This window comes from Salvelinus fontinalis, unplaced genomic scaffold (assembly GCF_029448725.1).
Source record: "Salvelinus fontinalis isolate EN_2023a unplaced genomic scaffold, ASM2944872v1 scaffold_0083, whole genome shotgun sequence".
NCBI lineage: Eukaryota > Metazoa > Chordata > Actinopteri > Salmoniformes > Salmonidae > Salvelinus > Salvelinus fontinalis.
Window position 1 is genome coordinate 436,582 of NW_026600292.1, and position 20,874 is coordinate 457,455.

The 20,874-nt window shown below is 41.2% G+C and overlaps 1 protein-coding gene across 1 annotated transcript; it reads left to right on the top strand.

The window, feature by feature from the left end:
- Positions 1-15,596: 15,596 nt before the first annotated feature.
- On the top strand, positions 15,597-20,827 carry LOC129842988 (B-cell receptor CD22-like). Its single transcript, XM_055911710.1, has 6 exons — positions 15,597-15,639; positions 15,796-16,059; positions 16,291-16,381; positions 16,557-16,611; positions 16,707-16,942; positions 18,778-20,827. Exons 1-6 carry the CDS (start codon positions 15,597-15,599, stop codon positions 18,857-18,859), a joined length of 771 nt encoding a protein of 256 aa, XP_055767685.1. The 3' UTR covers positions 18,860-20,827.
- Positions 20,828-20,874: the final 47 nt, after the last annotated feature.

Genomic DNA, 20,874 nt, shown 5'->3' on the forward strand with positions numbered 1-20,874 from the left:
ACATCCTTTATGTGACATGCTGTTCCTGCATGTTAATGACTAGACTAGGCTACTTTTAAAACGTGTTAACCACAGAACTCACACTTAGGCTATGCCTGCTTCTACTAATACTTACAGTAGACTACTTCTTGTTTCCACACAGTGACTGTCACGATCGTCAATGGGAGAGAGAGAGGACCAAGGCGCAGCGTGTGGAAAATACATCTTCTCTTTATTAGAAGAAGGACAACGAAACAAAACAACAAACAGACGAACGTGAAGCTATCAAAGACTAAGTGCAAACATGCAACATAGACACAGACAATTACCCACAAAACCCCAATGCCTATGACTGCCTTAAATATGGCTCTCAATCAGAGACAATGAACCACAGCTGCCTCTAATTGAGAACCAATCTAGGCAGCCATAGACATAACTAGACAACTACACTAGACACTACAAAAACACATACATTCCCCATGTCACACCCTGACCTAACTAAAAAACATAAAGAAAACAAAGAATACTAAGGCCAGGGCGTGACAGTGACAGTACGCTGACTAACTGTTCAAGACCTCTCCCCTTCACTTCACTCTGTAAGTACTCTTGACAATATCTGGAAATATAGTTTTTTTTTGTTTGTTTTTAGTCATATACTTGTATAATTTTACTACTTCTTATGTTTTGAGCTGTGTTTTGGTTGTTACATCAGGGTCAGTATTCATAAAGTTATACATTGTGCTAACGTAGCATCTTTTTCCCAGAATGTGCGGATATTTTTATGACACTCAACTATTCTGTTCACTCTAACTATTCATAAACGTTACTAGAAAATACATGTTGCATAGGAAATGATAGATACACTAGTTCTTAATGCAATCGCCGTGTTAGAATTCTAAAAATAACTTCATTACGACATCCAGCTTAGTTATAGCGAGAGCATGTCCAAAATCTGGGCGCAAACGACTATTTCACATGTTCGACAGATATATGAAATAGCATCATAAAATGGGTCCTACTTTTGATGATCTTCCATCAGAATGTTGTACAAGGGATCCTTTGTCCAGAACAATCGTTGTTTGGTTTTAGAATGTCCTCTTCTCCAGTCAATTAGTACGGAAAGCTAGCAAAGTAGCGCAAAGCTCTCCTTCCTGAACAAAGGCACACAACGCAACACGCCTAACGTCCCGAATAAATTTCAATAATCTAATAAAACTATATTGAAAAAACATACTTTACGATGATATTGTCACATGTATCAAATAAAATCAAAGCCGAAGATATTAGTCGCCTGTAACAACAGCTTTTCAGAAGGCAATACCAGGTACCTTCTCGCGCTCTCCAGAAAACAGGAAACTGGTGACACGTCATTCCGAGAGCTTTTATTCGACCCCAGATCAAGTTATACACTCCATTTCTTCTCTCACTGCCTGTCGACATCTAGTGGAAGACGTATGAAGTGCGTGTATACTAATAAATATCAAAGAAAATTTATAGGTAGGGCCTAGAACAGAGCATCGATTTCAGATTTTCCACTTCCTGTCAGAAAGTTTGCTGCAAAATGAGTTCTGTTTTACTCACAGATATATTTCAAACGGTTTTAGAAACTACGGAGTGTTTTCTATCCAATAGTAATAATAATATGCATATTGTACGAGCAAGAATTGAGTACGAGGCCGTTTAAATTGGGCACAATTTTCCCCCAAAGTGAAAACAGCGCCCTCTGTCCTCAACAGGTTAACATGAGACACAGTGATGGTGGGTTGTGTTTAGGAGTAGTATTAACATGAGACACAGTGATGGTGGGTTGTGTTTGGGAGTAGTATTAACATGAGACAAAGTGATGGTGGGTTGTGTTTAGGAGTAGTATTAACTTGAGACACAGTGACGGTGGGTTGTATTTAGGAGTAGTTTTAACATGAGACACAGTGATGGTGGGTTGTGTTTAGGAGTAGTATTAACATGAGACAAAGTGATGGTGGGTTGTGTTTAGGAGTAGTATTAACATGAGACACAGTGATGGTGGGTTGTGTTTAGGAGTAGTATTAACATGAGACAGTGATGGTGGGTTGTGTTTAGGAGTAGTTTTAACATGAGACACAGTGATGGTGGGGTTTGTTTAGGAGTAGTATTAACATGAGACACAGTGATGGTGGGTTGTGTTTAGGAGTAGTATTAACATGAGACACAGTGATGGTGGGTTGTGTTTAGGAGTAGTATTAACATGAGACACAGTGATGGTGGGTTGTGTTTAGGAGTAGTATTAACATGAGACACAGTGATGGTGGGTTGTGTTTAGGAGTAGTATTAACATGAGACAGTGATGGTGGGTTGTGGTTTTGTTGGTTTAGATGCACACACTCAGTGTCACTTTCCTGTTCTCCTTTCCTGTCTGTCCTCTGACAGGCCTCCTGAATCATATCAGAAATCTATATATACACATTAGACTTTATAGAATATGTTCCTCTGTAGCTCAGTAGGTAGAACATGGCACCTGCAACGTGATGGGTTTTGTTCCCTAGACCACCCATTCGTAAAATATATGCACATATAACTAACTGTAAGTCGCTTTGGATAAAGGCATCTGCTAAATGACATGATTTATGGACAGCAGACTACAACAAACTACACAGTCAATACAGCAGGCTATGGTGATGTTCATTGATGCCTCTGATAGATTAAGATACTACTAGTACTGTACAACAGAGGAGGCTGGTGGGCAGAGATATAGGAGGAATGGCTGGAATTAATGGAACAGTATCCATTCATTCTATTTATATTACTGCACAAATGAATGAGGACATCAGGACTGGAGGCTGCAGTAATGTTGAGATGCCAGTAGGTGGAGGTCTAGTCTAGAACACTGCAGTAATGTTGAGATGCCAGTAGGGAGAGCTCTAGTCTAGAACACTGCAGTAATGTTGAGATGCCAGTAGGGAGAACTCTAGTCTAGAACCCTGGAACCTTCAGTACCACTTTGATGCAGCTGATGAGGAGTGTAAATTGAATGTGTTTGTAGAATAGAATGAATGACATCATGGAACTGACCAAATGTAAATGGAACTTTGACCTGTTCCATGTAGAACTCAGAGGGACAAGGCAATACATTCTGAGATATTATAAACATTCAATATAGAATAGTCAACATATTGTTAACATGGTTCTGTATTTAAATAAAAGTGGAAATGGGGAATATTTTGTCCATTTTAGAAATGTAGGGCCCATTTTATTACAGTAACCTCCCCTTTCTGATGTGCTGTTCTGGTCCTCATGCATGTTAATGTCTTAAAGAGGAAGGAAGTTCTGCATCAGCTACTTGTATTCTACTAAAAATATGTATCAACCACAGAACTGACACTTACTAGCAGTTTCCACTCACTACCAGTCTGTTGACTCTCTGTACAAGACATCTCCCCTTCACTTCACTCTGTAAGTACTCTTGACAATATCTTGAAATATAGTTTTGGGTTATTTGTTATTAGTCATTTGTCATATTCTTGAGGGTAATGTATCATTTTACTTCTTGTTATGTTTTGAGCTGTGTTTTGGTTGTTACATCAGGGTCAGTATTCATAAAGTGTCTCAGTGTAGGAGTGTTGATCTACATAGTGATGAGATGATTAACCAGGGTAAAATAGACATGCAGACAAACATTGTAGTACTGCAGTGTGTGTGTGTGTGTGTGTGCGTGTGTGTGTGTGTGTGTGTGTGTGTGTGTGTGTGTGTGTGTGTGTGTGTGTGTGTGTGTGTTTTAACTTTTCTACATCCAGCTCTCTAGACTTTGATACAGACTCATGGGCCTTATGGGCCTTCCCTACAGATGGTGTTTGTGTGTGTCTGTCTGTCTGCATACATGTGTTCAATGAAGAAATATGTGTTTACAGTACTACAGATCTGTTCAATAACTGATTGTTGATGGTGATGATGACTATTGTATACATTAGGAATGTATTATTGCATCATACAACATGTCATCTTAAATGGACAGACGTAGACAGACATGCAACACGTCACACACATTACATACATAGTGCAATAGACTTACAGACAGACAGTATTCACATAGACAACCATATAGCACAATACAACACAACACAATATGAGCCTGGTTCATTTTCAGTAATGAGGCCCTGTACCCCATTTACAGTTTATACTTCAATGTATCAGGTGGAGTTATTCACCAGCTATAGAGTGAGTTGTTGTTTATGTTTCTAAGACTGCAGGGTGGGAGATGCAACAATGGCCTTGAGAACAGCAGGAAGTGTGTTGGTGGTCTTTCTCTGGTCTGTAGCAGGTATGGTCTCGTTCTTATCTTTTAGTTGCTCTGTTTAACAATCTACAGACATTTCTAAAAGGATAAGAATCATAATGTTATTCTGGTGTGTTCTGCTAGGAGTTTCCACTTCACTTAAATAGTCATACTTCACACCTCACTGAGTGATGCTTATCTCTGGTTTCCATTCACACTTCTGCACATCAGCAGCAACAGTAGCATAATAAGAATGTTGTCAACCACCAGCAGAGTTGGGGTCAATTCCATCTCAATTCCACTCAATTCACGAAGTTGACTGAAATTCCAATTCCAAATATTTCCAGTGCTTTTCAATTAGGAACATTTAGAAAATGTGTGTCACATTCCTGACCTTATTTTTCTTTGTTTAGCTTTGTTTAGTTAGTCAGGACGTGAGCTGGGTGGGCAGTCTATGTTATTTGTTTCTATGTTTAGGGTCATTGTTAATTAGCCTTATATTGTTCTCAATCAGGGGCAGGTTTCCTCTGATTGAGAACCATATTAAACCTCTTGAGCCTATGGGGGCGCCATTTCGACTTTGTATAAATTGGTTCCCAAATTAAACTGCCTCGTACTCAATTCTTGCTCGTACAATATGTATATTATTATTACTATTGGATAGAAAACAATCTCTAGTTTCTAAAACCGTTTGAATTATTTCTCTGAGTGAAACAGAACTCCTTCTGCAGCACATTTCCTGTCAGGGAGTGAGATTTCAGAAATCGAGGTCCCTGTTCTGGGGTCAGTTTATAAGTCCCTATGTACGCTGTGGGGCTACATGCACTGCATACGCCTTCCTCTAGATGTCAGTAAGCGGGGAGATTTTGAATGGAGTCGATTGCGCAATCTGGGACCTTATATAAGACCCTGGAGCGGAAGTACCTTCCTTTTCAACGTTGCGCCTGACGCAGTATGAACACCAGAGTCGCCTCTTGCCAAGCTTTCGTTTAGCCAGTTCTATATCTCCGGTCATGCTTTTATTCATTGTAGTTGTTAAAGACATCATAAGGTAGTTAATTTAAACCGACTTATAGCAATTTATATCAGTTTATTGCGATTTTCTGGCATCACTTTGTGATGCGCTTTCAAGAGTTGGACACTTTTCCGGCACATGCCGAACGTTAGTGGCCATTTCGACAGGACAAGAGGACATCTTTCAACCCAAAGACGATTGTTCTGGAGAAAGAACACCTTGCCCAAGATTCTGATGGAAGCTCAGCTAATTGTAAGCAGTCTTTATGCTGTTAATTCGTACTTATGTTGACAAATGTCAGATAATAATTCCGCCATGAATTATGGTGCGGTCTCGCTTTAGCGCACGCTGTATGCTTGAAGTAACGTTAATTTCAAAAATGTAATTCAGCGATTGCATTAAGAACTAATTTGTCTTTCAATTGCTGTCCAACCTGTATTTTTTTGTCAAGTTTTGGAATAGTTACTGATTAAATTAGGTGCCTCTTCAAAGATTTCTCCTGCCATTTTCTGGGCAGCTTTGCTACTTTTCTCATTGTATAACCACGATTTGTGCCGCTAAATATGCACATTTTCGAACAAACTCTATATGCATTGTGTAATACGATGTTACAGGACTGTCATCTGAAGAATTCTGAGAAGGTTAGTGAATTTTTTTTATATATTTTGGTGGTGAATACGTTATCTCTATGTTTGGCTTGAATCAATGCCGTTGTGATGTTTGCTATTGTGGTAAGCTAATATAACGCTATATTGTGTTTTCGCTGTAAAACACTTAGAAAATCTGAAATATTGTCTGGATTCACAAGATCTGTGTCTTTCATTTGATGTACGCTGTGTATTTTTAAGAAATGTTTTATGATGAGTAATTAGGTAATACACGATGGTCTCTGTAGTTATTCTAGTCGCTTTGGTGAGAGTTGTGATGGTGGCTGCAATGGTAAACTATGATTTATACCTGAAATATGCACATTTTTCTAACAAAGCATATGCTATACAATAAATATGTTATCAGACTGTCATCTGATGAAGTTGTTTCTTGGTTAGTGGCTATTTATATCTTTATTTGGTCGAATTTGTGATAGCTACTGATGCAGTAAAAAAATGGTGGAGTAAGAAAAGTGGTGTCTTTTGCTAACGTGGTTAGCTAATAGATGTACATATTGTGTCTTCACTGTAAAACATTTTAAAAATCAGAAATGATGGCTGGATTCACAATTAGTGTATCTTTCATCTGGTGTCTTGGACTTGTGATTTAATGATATTTAGATGCTAGTATTTACTTGTGACGCTATGCTAGGCTATGCTAGTCAGCTTTTTAACTGGTGAGGGTGCTCCCGGATCCGGGTTTGGGAGGAATTAGAGGTTAAGGTAGGCTGTTCACACCGTTTGTTTGTGGGTGATTGTCTTCCGTGTCAGTGTTTGTACCACACGGGACTGTTTCGTTTTGTTTAGTCTGTACCTGTTCGTGCGTTCTTCGTTGTCTGTAAGTTCACATGTTCAGGTCTGTTTACGTTGTTTATTGTTTTGTAGTTTGTTAAGAGTGTTTCCTGTCTTTGTGTTTTGTCTGCACCAGAAAGGACTGTATCGGTTTGCCACATTTGTTATTTTGTTTTGTAAGTGTTCACGTTTATTTGTCGTAATTTAACATGTCGAACACTGGCTACGCTGCGTGTTGGTCCGATCCCTGCTACACTCTCTCTTCTCGTGAAGAGAGGGAAGGCTGCCATTACAGAATCACCCACCAACCAAGGACCAAGCAGCGTGGGAAAAAGCAGCAGCAGCGCAAGAAGGAGGAATGGACAGGGGAGGACGTTTTGGACGGCAAGGGTTGCTACACATGGGAGGAGATCCTGGCTGGAAATGATCGCCTCCCATGGGAACAGCTGGAGGCAGTTAGGAGAGCAGAGGCAAACGGAGAGAGGAACCGGCGTTATGAAGGTACGCGGCTAGCACGGAAGCCTGTGAGTCAAGCCCAAATTTCTTGGGGGAGGCTACATGGGGGTGTGGCGAAGTCAGGTAGGAGACCTGCGCCAATTCCCCGAGCTTACCGTGGAGAGCGACAGTACGGGCAGACACCGTGTTATGCGGTAAAGCGCACGGTGTCTCCTGTACGTGTGCTTAGCCCGGTGCGGGTTATTCCACCTCCCCGCACTGGCAGGGCTAGATTGAGCATTGATCCAGGTGCCATGAAGCCGGCTCAACGCGTCTGGTCTCCAGTGCGTCTCCTCGGGCCGGCATACATGGCACCAGCCTTACGCATGGTGTCCCCGGTTCGCCAACACAGCCCACGGGGAGGCTACGGGGAGCATACAACCAGGTAAGGTTGGGCAGGCTCGGTGCTCAAGGGAGCCAGTACGCCTGCACGTTCCGGTATATCCGGCGCCACCTCCCCGCCCCAGCACAGTACCATCAGTGCCAACACCACTCACCAGGCTTCCTGTGCGTCTCCAAAGCCCTGTTCCTCCTCCACGCACTAGCCCTGCCCGTCTGCCCAATGCCGTCTGAGCTGCCCATCTGCCAAGCGCCGCCTGCGCTGCCCGTCTGCCCTGCACCGTCTGAGCTGCCCGTCTGTCCTGAGCCTTCAAAGCCGCCCGTCTGTCCTGAGCCTTCAAAGCTGCCCGTCTGTCCTGAGCCTTCAAAGCCGCCCGTCTGTCCTGAGCCTTCAAAGCTGCCCGTCTGTCCTGAGCCTTCAGAGCCGTCCGTCAGTCGGGAGCCGCTAGAGCCGTCCGCCAGATGGGAGCAGCCAGAGCCGCCCGCCAGACGGGAGCAGCCAGAGCCGCCCGCCAGACGGGAGCAGCCAGAGCCGCCCGCCAGACGGGAGCAGCCAGAGCCGTCCGCCAGACAGGATCTGCCAGAGCCGTCAGCCAGCCATGACCAGCCAGAGCCGTCAGCCAGCCATGACCAGCCAGAGCCGTCAGCCAGCCATGACCAGCCAGAGTCGTCAGCCAGCCATGACCAGCCAGAGCCGTCAGCCAGCCATGACCAGCCAGAGCCGTCAGCCAGCCATGACCAGCCAGAGCACCTCAGTCCGGAGCTGCTCCTCAGTCCGGAGCTGCCCCTCAGTCCGGAGCTGCCCCTCAGTCCGGAGCTGCCCCTCAGTCCGGAGCTGCCCCTCAGTCCGGAGCTGCCCCTCAGTGCGGAGCTGCCCCTCAGTCCGGTGCTGCCCCTCAGTCCGGTGCTGCCCCTCAGTCCGGAGCTGCCCCTCAGTCCGGAGCTGCCCCTCAGTCCGGAGCTGCCCTCAGTCCGGTGCTGCCCCTCAGTCCGGTGCTGCCCCTCAGTCCGGTGCTGCCCCTCAGTCCGGTGCTGCCCCTCAGTCCGGTGTTGCCCAGTCCGGTGCTGCCCCTTAATCTAGGTGGGTTAATTTGGAGGGTGGTCAGTAGGAGGAAGCTACGGAATCGGGGATTGACTATGGTGGAGTGGGGACAACCCCCAGAGCCAGAGCCGCCACCGTGGACAGATGCCCACCCAGACCCTCCCCTATAGGTTCAGTTTTGCGGCCGGAGTCTGCATCTTGGGGGGGGGGGGGGGGGGGGGGCGCATCTTTGGGGGGGGGGGGCACTGTCACATTCATGACCTTATTTTCCTTTGTATAGTTGGTCAGGACATGAGCTGGGTGGGCAGTCTATGTTATTTGTTTCTATGTTTAGGGTCATTGTTAATTAGCCTTATATGGTTCTCAATCAGGGGCAGGTGTTTCACGTTTCCTCTGATTGAGAACCATATTAACTTCTTTGGGCTGCAAGCCCGAAGCCGGGCACAATATGACAACAGCCACTTCGAGTGCAGGGCGCGAAATTCAAAATATATATTTTTTAAATATTTAACCTCTAACGCCTCACAAACCCTGATCCGGGACCCCCCCATCAAAAAAGCTGACTAGCATAGCCTAGCCTAAAGCCACAGGGGTATCATATAATAAAATTTTCATTAAATCACAAGTCCAAGACACCAAATGAAAGATACACATCTTGTGAATCCAGCCATCATTTCTGATTTTTAAAATGTTTTACAGGGAAGACACAATATGTACATCTATTAGCTAACCACGTTAGCAAAAGACACCACTTTTCTTACTCCACCATTTTTTTACTGCATCAGTAGCTATCACAAATTCGACCAAATAAAGATATAAATAGCCACTAATCAAGAAACAACTTCATCAGATGACAGTCTGATAACATATTTATTGTATAGCATATGTTTTGTTAGAAAAATGTGTATATTTCAGGTATAAATCATAGTTTACCATTGTAGCCACCATCACAACTCTCACCAAAGCGACTAGAATAACTACAGAGACCATCGTGTATTACCTAATTACTCATCATAAAACATTTCTTAAAAATACACAGCGTACATCAAATGAAAGACACAGATCTTGTGAATCCAGACAATATTTCAGATTTTCTAAGTGTTTTACAGTGAAAACACAATATAGCGTTATATTAGCTTACCACAATAGCAAACATCACAACAGCATTGATTCAAGCCAAAAATAGCGATAACGTATAAACCACCAAAATATATTAATTTTTTCTCTAACCTTCTCAGAATTCTTCAGATGACAGTCCTATAACATCATATTACACAATGCATATAGAGTTTGTTCGAAAATGTGCATATTTAGCGGCACAAATCGTGGTTATACAATGTGATTAGTGGCCAAAACTTCAAGCAATCTGTCCGGCGCCATCTTGGAGAGGCACCTATTCTAATCGAAAACTATTCATAAACTTGACTAAAAAATACAAGTTGGACAGCAAATGAAAGACAAATTAGTTCTTAATGCAATCGCTGTGTTACATTTTTAAAATTAACGTTACTTCAGCATACAGCGTGCGCTAAAGCGAGACCGCACCGAAAATCATGGCGGAATTATTATTTGACATTTGTCAACATAAATACAAATTAACAACATAAAGATTGCTTACTATTTGCGAGCTTCCATCAGAATCTTGGGCAAGGTGTCCTTTCTCCAGAACAATCGTCTTTTGGTTGAAAGATGTCCTCTTCTCATGTGGAAATAGCAGCTAACGATAGCCACCCACTGGAGAGGTGTCCAACTCGTGAAAGCGCATCACAAAGAAATCCAGGAAAATCGCAATAAACTGATATAAACTGCTATAAGTCGGTTTAAATTAACTACCTTATGATGTCTTTAACAACTATAACGAATAAAAACATGACCGGAGATATAGAACTGCTAAAACGAAAGCTTTGCAGGAGGCCACTGTGATGTCCCTGCTGCGCCAGGCACCCCGTTGAAAAGAACGGTACTTCCGTTCCACGGTCTTATATAGGGACCCAGATTGCGCAATCCACTCCATTCAAATTCACCCCGCTTACTGACATCTAGAGGAAGGCGTATGCAGTGCATGTAGCCCGATGGCTTACATGGGGACTTATAAACTGACCTCAGAACAGGGACCTCGATTTCTGAAATCTCACTCCCTGACAGGAAATGTGCTGCAGAATGAGTTCTGTTTCACTCGGAGAAATAATTCAAACGGTTTTCGAAACTAGAGAGTGTTTTCTATCCAATAGTAATAATAATATGCATATTGTACGAGCAAGAATTGAGTACGAGGCAGTTTAATTTGGGAACGAATTTTTACAAAGTCGAAATGGCGCCCCCCTAGTGTCAAGAAGTTAACTTTCACACATTAACAAGTCCAATACAGCATATGAAAGATAAACATCTTGTGAATCCAGCCAACATGTCCGATTTTTTAAATGTTTTACAGCGAAAACACCACATATATTTATGTTAGCTCACCACCAAATACAAAAAAAGGACAGACATTTTTCACAGCACAGGTAGCATGCACAAAGCCAACCTAACTAACCAAGAACCAACCAAACTAACCAAGAAACAACTTAATCAGATGACAGTCTTATAACATGTTATACAATAAATCTATGTTTTGTTCGAAAAATTTGCATATTTGAGGTATAAATCAGTTTTACATTGCAGCTACCATCACAGCTACCATCACAAATAGGACCGAAGCAGCCAGAGTAATTACAGACACCAACGTCAAATACCTAAATACTCATCATAAAACATTTCTGAAAAATCGATGGTGTATATCAAATTAAAGACAAACATCTTGTGAATCCAGCCAATATTTCAATTTTTTTAAGTGTTTTACAGCGAAAACACAATATAGCATTATATTAGCTTACTACAATAGCCTACCACACTACCACATTCATTCATCAAGGCACGTTAGCGATAGCAATAGGCACGTTAGCGATAGCGAATAAACCAGCAAAAGATATATAATTTTTGGCTAACCTTGATAAGCTTCATCAGATGACAGTCCTATAACATCAGGTTATACATACACTTATGTTTTGTTAGAAATTGTGCATATTTAGAGCTGAAATCAGTGGTTATACATTGTGCTAACGTAGCATCTTTTTCCCACAACATCCGGATTTTTTTATGGCACTCAACTATTCTGACCAAATAACTATACATAAACGTTACTAAAAAATACATGTTGTATAGGAAATGATAGATACACTAGTTCTTAATGCAATCGCCGTGTTAGTATTCTAAAAATAACTTCATTACGACATCCAGCTTAGGTATAGCGAGAGAGTACCCAAAATCTGGGCACAAACGACTAGTACAATATGTTCGACAGATATATGAAATAGCATCATAAAATGGGTCCTACTTTTGATGATCTTTCATCAGAATGTTGTACAAGGGGTCCTTTGTCTAGAACAATCGTTGTTTGGATTTAGAATGTCCTCTTCTCCAGTCAATTAGCACGGAAAGCTAGCAAAGTAGCGCAAAGCTCTCCTTCCTGAACAAAGGCACACAACGCAACACGCCTAACGTCCCGAATAAATTTCAATAATCTAATAAAACTATATTGAAAAAACATACTTTACGATGATATTGTCACATGTATCAAATAAAATCAAAGCCGGAGATATTAGTCGTCCATAACGACAGCTTATCAGAAGGCAAAACCAGGTCCCTTCACGCGCTCTCCAGAAAACAGGAAACTGGTGACACGTCATGTCGAGAGCTTTTGTTCGACCCCAGATCAAGTTACACACTCCATTTCTTCTCTCACTGCCTGTCGACATCTAGTGGAAGACGTATGAAGTGCATCTATACTAATAAATATCAAGTGCATTAATAGGCAGGCCCTAGAACAGAGCATCAATTTCAGATTTTCCACTTCCTGTCAGGAAGTTTGCTGCAAAAGGAGTTCTGTTTTACTCACAGATATAATTCAAATGGTTTTAGAAACTAGAGAGTGTTTTCTATCCAATAGTAATAATAATATGCATATTGTACGAGCAAGAAATGAGTACGAGGCCGTTTGAAATGGGCACCTTTTATCCGGGCTACTCAATACTGCCCCTGCAGTCCAAAGAGGTTAAGGTAGGCTGTTCACACCGTTTGTTTGTTGGTGATTGTCTTCCGTGTCAGTGTTTGTACCACACGGGACTGTTTCGTTTTGTTTAGTCTGTACCTGTTCGTGCGTTCTTCGTTGTCTGTAAGTTCACATGTTCAGGCCTGTTTACGTCGTTTATTGTTTTGTAGTTTGTTAAGAGTGTTTCCTGTCTTTGTGTTTTGTCTGCACCCGAAAGGACTGTATCGGTTTGCCACATTTGTTATTTTGTTTTGTAAGTGTTCACGTTTATTTGTCGTAATTAAACATGTTGAGCACTGGCTACGCTGCGTGTTGGTCCGATCCCTGCTACACTCTCTCTTCTCGTGAAGAGAGGGAAGGCTGCCTTTACAATGTGGAATTGTAATTTGTTTTACTTTCTGAATTGACTGGAATTTAAATGGGATTGACCCCTACCCTGGCCACCAGTGCTTTTTACTTCCATGATGTATATTGAAATGAATACTAGAATGATATAAGGGAATGTGCATTTGAGTAGATGGGTCCTACAGTATGCTACACATGTTTACATGCATTTGGATGTATTATTGTAATGTCTGTTTCTTTATAGTCTTGACGTCACAAATGAAATTCTCTCATGGTTGAGTCCTGTGACACTGTGTTTCAGGTGTTCTGGGACAATATACTGTGATGAGTGTCTGTGCCTTAAAGGGGTCATCAGTGGACCTGCGCTGTCCTGTTCCCAGTGTGACTCAAGTCACAAAGATGGTCTGGTATAACACACGGTTGAATGGTAAGCCTTATGATCTGAGATGGGACCCTAATTATGAAGGTCGTGTGGAGTACCGTGGAACTACAGAGAAGGACTGCATCCTGAGAATCACAGACCTGAGACAGAGAGACATAGCAACATATTACTTCAGATATAAAACACACCAGTATTCAGACTGGAAATATAGCTCATATGGATTCACTCTCAGTCTCACAGGTACTGAATAAATAGTATAGTACAAGTCAAGTCATTTATTACATGTTCTATGAGAACAGTGAAATGGTGGTGGCTGACAGACTTCCTCCATTATTGTTTCATATCCTCTCCCTTCAGATCTAAAGGTGGAGAGGATATATTACTACAAACTGACCTGTAAAACCACCTGTACTCTGACTGGTAACCCCACATACATCTGGTACAAGAACGGACAACATCTAGATGAGAGCATCTCCCCCAAGTACAAAGACCCAGTCTCCAGTAACTATGTAGACAGCTTCTCCTGTGCTGTAAAAGGTCATGAGGTTCTCCGCTCTCCTGCAGTGTGTGAGTGGGAAAAAAAGTGTTGATTCAAACACAGTGTTTCACTCTAGCAATACCAACAGCTCAAATGGTTATGATTTATACTGAAACGACTTGAAATGAACAGTTAACTTCTTTACTTTGCACCTAAAGAAACATGACAAGTTAAAACTATTACAGAGAGCCTCTATGTTTCAGGTGATCAGGGTCACAACTGCTGGAGGGTGACTTACACCAAGAGGAGAATCTGTGTCTTGAAGGGCTCCACAGTGGACATATCCTGCTCTTACACTCATCCCACTAGTTATATAGAACAAGGTTCATTCTGGTTTACACAGAAACACCCTGTAGATCTCAGTACATATCCAGAGTATGCAGGTCGTGTGGAGTACAATAGGACCACAGAGAACCACCACACCATGACAATAACACACCTGACAGAGAATGACTCGGCTGAATACAAATTCAGATTACTAACAACAAATAAGGGGAGATTTTCTGGCCTTCCTGGTGTGATCTTGACTGTCACAGGTAATACTCCACCTACAGTTAGTACTGTAATAGAACAAGTCTAATCACATGACAAGCCTGTCTGGAGTCAAATATGACTGATGTTTCCTCTTAGATATCCTGTTGGAGATGGATCCTACGTCTGTGTCTGAGGGGGAGAGAGTCACACTGAGATGTAGAACCCAATGTACAGTCGGTCTCCACCCCACCTACATCTGGTACAAGAACAGACAACATCTAACCAACCCAGTCAGCAGTTATAACAGTCTGATCCTAGACCCAGTCATCAGTTATAACAGGCTGATCCTAGACCCAGTCAGCAGTGAGGATGCAGGGAACTACTCCTGTGCTGTAAAAGGCTTTGAGAGAATCCTCTCTCCAGAGGAGACTCTCACTGTCAGATGTGAGTACATGGGGTGTTGATATATCTACAGTGAAAGTCATTGACATCATCTCTGTAATACATGGTTCTACATGTCAGTGTAACATACTTATCTATACTTATTTACATCATCTCTGTATTACATGGTTCTACATGTCAGTGTAATATACTAATCTATACTAATTTACATCATCTCTGTATTACATGGTTCTACATGTCAGTGTAATATACTAATCTATACTTATTTACATCATCTCTGTATTACATGGTTCTACATGTCAGTGTAATATACTAATCTATACTAATTTACATCATCTCTGTATTACATGGTTCTACATGTCAGTGTAATATACTAATCTATACTAATTTACATCATCTCTGTTATACATGGTTCTACATGTCAGTGTAATATACTAATCTATACTAATTTACACCATCTCTGTAATACATGGTTCTACATGTCAGTGTAATATACTAATCTATACTAATTTACATCATCTCTTGCTTCCTTACATGGTATATGAGTTGTTATTTTTTCTGTCATCTTCAACACCAGATGGTCCAAGGAACACCTCAGTGTCAGTCAGTCCCTCTGGTGGAATAGTGGAGGGCAGTTCAGTGACTCTGACCTGCAGCAGTGATGCCAACCCACCTGTGAAACGTTATACCTGGTACAAGAAGAATGGAGGCCACTATCAGTTCTCCTATGTGAACACAGGACCACATCTTGTCTTCAATCATATCAAGTCATCTGACACTGGAGAGTACTACTGTGAGGCCTGGAATGGGATGAAGACAGGGACGTCTGAGTCTATCGACATTGATGTGAGATGTGAGTAAAGTACAGCTCAGTATCACATGTGTTCCTGTTAATGTTTTGTGTAAGTGGATTCTTATTTTTGATAGTCTGGCTTCACATATTTTGATATATGTCATGTGAGGTTGTAATTGCACCTTTATAATCCTCTGACGAATTCTCCTTTTCCAGACGCTCCAAAGAACACCTCAGTGTCAGTCAGTCCCTCTGGTGAAATAGTGGAGGGCAGATCAGTGACTCTGACCTGCAGCAGTGTTGCCAACCCACCTGTGGACAAATACACCTGGTACAAGAAGAACGTGGCCTCACCAAAAGCATCAGGACAGAGTTACAGCATCACTAACATCAGCTCTGAGGACAGAGGAGAATATTACTGTGAGGCCCAGAATGGAAGAGGATCTATGAACTCTACAGCTCTGATGATCATTGTAGCAGGTAAAGTTACATCTTCAATACTTCAATACAAATTGACAGGTTTCAAGCTGATCTTAATCATTGTGTTTTGACTGATTACACTTTGGTTTATAATTATGTGTTGGCTTATGATGTCACAAGTATTATAAGATCCCAAAATATGAACACGTATTGTGTTGATATTCTATAATGTGTTAGATTTTATATTATAAGAACATGCCATGTACTCATATCATCCATATTTTATTACAGGGAAACAAACATCAGTTGTGACTGCAGCTGTAGGAATCATAGTGGTTGTTCTGGTTCTCATCCTCTGTCTCTCTGGACTCATGTGGTTCAGGTGAGTGAGATTGCATATCTTTTTATATAATTTCACTTTAGTCATTGTAAATTTGAATTTGTTCTTAACTGAATTGCCTAGTTAAATAAAGGTTAAAAAAATAAAAAATAAAAAATAAAAGTAACTTAATTTATTAATTGATTGATATCTTCATACATTCATTAATGTACAACAGGAAGAAGGTCTCCACATCCACCTCCAACACAAGAGACACAGCAGACGATGGACAGGTGAGTCTGTTGGAATCAGAAGATGACTGTGATGACTGTGTATTCTTTGTGGAACATTTCCACTCCTCATTTTGTCTGTTCTCTCTCTCCATCAGGGAGACTCTAGTCCAGTGTATGACAACATCTCAGGCATGGTCATGACCTCTACTGCAGCACAGACAGCAGCCACAGACGACCAGGATGATGTTCACTACGCCAGCGTCCACTTCTCTCGCTCCAAAAACCAGGAAGTGCCTCTGTACTCCACCGTCCAGCTGCATCAACCACAGAAACAGGACCAAGATGTCCAATACGCTGCTGTGAAATTCAACCTCCTCAGTTCTGCCACCCAGTGAGCATATTCTGCCATTACAACAATATGGAGTCAATACTAGAACATTGTGAACACACAGCATTAAAGGAGAAGTTTGCTTGTTTACAACCAAACACACTAATCACAGAAGAAACAGAAACGTGTGACATTTCTAGAACTGTATTGTTTGCATGTTGATAGTATTATAATGTAGGACTATAGGGAAGATAGGTGCTGTGGAGATGTTCATATTGAAACATGTCTTTATATATATATATATATATATATATATATATATATATAGCTATATAGGGAAGATAGGTCCTGTGGAGATGTTCATATTGAAACATTTATTTTTTTATGTTCCTAAAGTGTTTGATTAGATCAGTACAGAGTTTTATCAAGGGACCCCACATGGGCCCCGACTCCAAGTTTGGGGACCCCTGTAAAAACCTCTCTCTCTGCTTGCTCTCTCTCTCTCTCTCTCTCTCTCTCTCTCTCTCTCTCTCTCTCTCTCTCTCTCTCTCTCTCTCTCTCTCTCTCTCTCTCTCTCTCTCTCTCTCTCTCTCTCTCTCTCTCTCTCTCTCTCTCTCTCTCTCTCTCTCTCTCTCTCTCTCTCTCTCTCTCTCTCTCTCTCTCTCTCTCTCTCTATGTCTCTCTATGTCTCCTCTACTTCTACCTGCATTGCAGCCTGCCTTTCCACTGAGTGCCACATCAGTGTCTGTCTCAGTAGCCTACTCTCTGTAAAGGACTTAGTAGTGTATGGTTTACTCCTGCTGAGGTAGGCTCTGTTTAACGTTAGCTTCTAACTTCATCCTTCTAGCTGGCTAAGTAATACCAAACAGAGACCTTCAATGTTACTGTAATATAAGTCTCTGCTGCAACTATCCCCCCGACCTGACTGACTGACTTACAGTATGTATCTATAAGAGACTATTTACCAGTTGTGTACTCATTCTCTGAGAGTGATTTGTTGTTTGGGGGATGTCTGTAGACACAGCAGGAGTCGCGGGACAGTTAAAAAAAAAATACTTTTGTCCGGCATCTCGCAAACAGACTGTCAGCAGAGCAACCTGTGAGCTGGGGTATTTAGTTTCATGTCGCCCTCGGCCTGTGCCGCGAGAAGGGGAATTAGATACTTGAGAGAATGGTGAATGTGCTGCAAAAAGTAAATCAGGGAGAAAGATCCGGGGGAAGCAGGCAAACATAACGAACAAACCACAGTTAATGATTCCACTTGTTCAAAAAGATGCAGGATTGATTAGTCAGATCAAGAATATGAGCTTTGATCAACGCTGGGAGCAATATTTAGATGTTGATGCGTAAATCATTTTCTTTATTGTGTACAGCATATGTATTAGGCTATTCTTACTATTTTCAAATTAGAAAAAAGTGAACGAGGTCCGAAACGTCGGTGTCCTCATATGTAGTTACGGCCATGTGCTCATTGGAGGAGTAGACAATGATAATGTCATCAGTAATGCATATTCTGCATTAAGGTAATTCATGCCTCAACACCAGAAACAGGATGAGGATGTGCAATAAGCTGCTGTGAAATGTAGCCGCCTCACTGCTGTGACCATATTCTGCAATAAGGTCATTCATATGCTGCTTCTTATTGTAGGAGATGTCATCAATATGCAAAACAGTTGACCTCCGTGACCACTAGTGATGTCATTTCCTACCAACCCAACAATGGACACCTCAAGACAATTACTATGACCTAGTAGAAAGAGTGCCTTGGTCCTTCTTTCTTTTTTAATTACTATGACCTGTCTAAATGAGGGAGTGATGTGATGATGGTTTTTATGAGCTGTTCTCTCTGCGTTCCAAATGGTACACAGGTTTTGTTTCATTTCTGTTTCTCTCTTCAGACCCACAGCAGCACAAGCAGCTGAAGAGGAGCCCTTTGTGCTCTACAGTACAGTCAACAAACCCAGAACCAAGAAGACCTGAACACAACAAACCCAGAACCAAGAAGACTTGAACACAACAAACCCAGAACCAAGAAGACTTGAACACAACAAACCCAGAACCAAGAAGACTTGAACACAACAAACCCAGAACCAAGAAGACTTGAACACAACAAACCCAGAACCAAGAAGACTTGAACACAACATACCCAGAACCAAGAAGACTTGAACACACCAGGTTTGACAAAAACCTTGTATATCTGGAACCTTATATTTTACTAAGTGACATAAGGCATGAGGGGGTGTGAAACATTGGCCATTATAAACCGGGTGGTTCGAGCCCTGAATGCTGATTTGCTGAAAGGCGTGGTATATCAGACCATATACCATGGGTATGATTATGGGTATGGGTATGATTATGTACTCGTCTAATTACGTTGGTCACCAGTTTATAGTAGCAGTAACGTTTTTGTGCGTCATACCCGTGGTATATTGTCTGATATACAGTACACACTTCTGAAGCCAGTCAGCTTCCAGGAACCAAACTACCCAGTTTATAATAGTATGTAATAATATACGCCATCTGGCAGGTACTTTTATCCAAAGTCATTCACTCAGTCATTACAGTCATGGGTGCATAAATCCTTCATATGGTAAGTCCCAGCAGGAATAGAACCTGTGAGCCATTCTGTACAAACTGAGTCACACAGGACTACTGTATGCACACTCAGAGTAGGAGTGCTGATCTAGGGTCAGCACCATGCTCTACCAACTGAACCACAGGACTACTGTATTCACACTCAGAGTAGGAGTGCTGATCTAGGGTCAGTTATGCCTTTTAAACTATGATGAATAAGAAAGGGACCTTAACATTTGAATTGTTTTAGTTTAGCTGTTTTTAAGTAAAACATTTTTAAAAATATATATTTCTGATTACAACAACATTTGAATTGTTTTAGTTTAGTTGTTTTTAAGTAAAACATTTAAAAATATATATATTTCTGATTACAAGAACATTTGACAAAACCTTTGAATTTATGAAGTAGCCAACCTCAAGGTCCAGTTATATATTATAAGGCTATTTATTTTTTTATTTTATGTTTCTGAAACAATCATCAAACTTGTGAGACTGTATATGAAGGTCTAACAACAATATATATTGTGTTTCTATTACATGTTATTACTTCATATTCTACTATTAGATGATACACATAGTAGAAGGTTGATTGATTCTTTTATAAATAGTTTTAATTGTTTTATGACAAAGTTATGACACGATTTTGCTTCAATGTCCAGGAAAGAGTTCTGCTTAATGCAATATTTCTTACCGCTTTTATTTAAAAACATTTTTGTTAACTAATGTGTGAAGTGTTAAATATATAAACAAATACACTTTTAAGAATAAACGTAATGTTATAACAGTATTTTCTGTGGAGAAAAAAATAACAGTTTTCAAAATCACACCTCTTGTACTGTACTATACAGTAACTACAAATAATACATTTATATTGGTTTGGAGAGCAGTAGTGGTTTATTCACCATCATCATCATCATGTCAGTACAAAATATACAAAGACACTTTCAGAAGGAGCACACAACCAATTACATGAAATATTATTTATTGTCATTTTTGAAACACAGAGACACAATATGACATGGAGGGTAGTTCCATTCCCCCCAGAAATGTCCGGGAACTTGCAAGTGCCTTGGTGGAAGAGTGGAGTAACATCTCACAGCAAGAACTGGCAAATATGGTGCAGTCCATGAGGAGGAGATGTACTGCAGTACTTAATGCAGCTGGTGGCCACACCAGATACTGACTGTTACTTTGATTTTGATCCCCCCCCCCTTTGTTCAGGGACACATTATTCAGTTTCAGTTAGTCACATGTCTGTGGAACTTGTTCAGTTTATGTCTCAGTTGTTGAATCTTGTTATCTTCATACAAATATTTACACATGTTGAGTTTGCTGAAAATAAACGCATTTGACTGTGAGAGGATGTTAATTTTTTTGCTGAGTTTTTGTGCCTTTACTGATCATTTGTTAGCATGAGCTAG

Coding starts and splice junctions, on each gene's coding strand:
- LOC129842988 (XM_055911710.1), top strand. CDS start 15,597: ATGAAGACAGGGACGTCTGAGTCTATCGACATTGATGTGAGAT. Junction 15,640..15,795: donor TATCGACATTGATGTGAGAT/GTGAGTAAAGTA, acceptor CTCCTTTTCCAG/ACGCTCCAAAGAACACCTCA. Junction 16,612..16,706: donor ACACAGCAGACGATGGACAG/GTGAGTCTGTTG, acceptor TCTCTCCATCAG/GGAGACTCTAGTCCAGTGTA.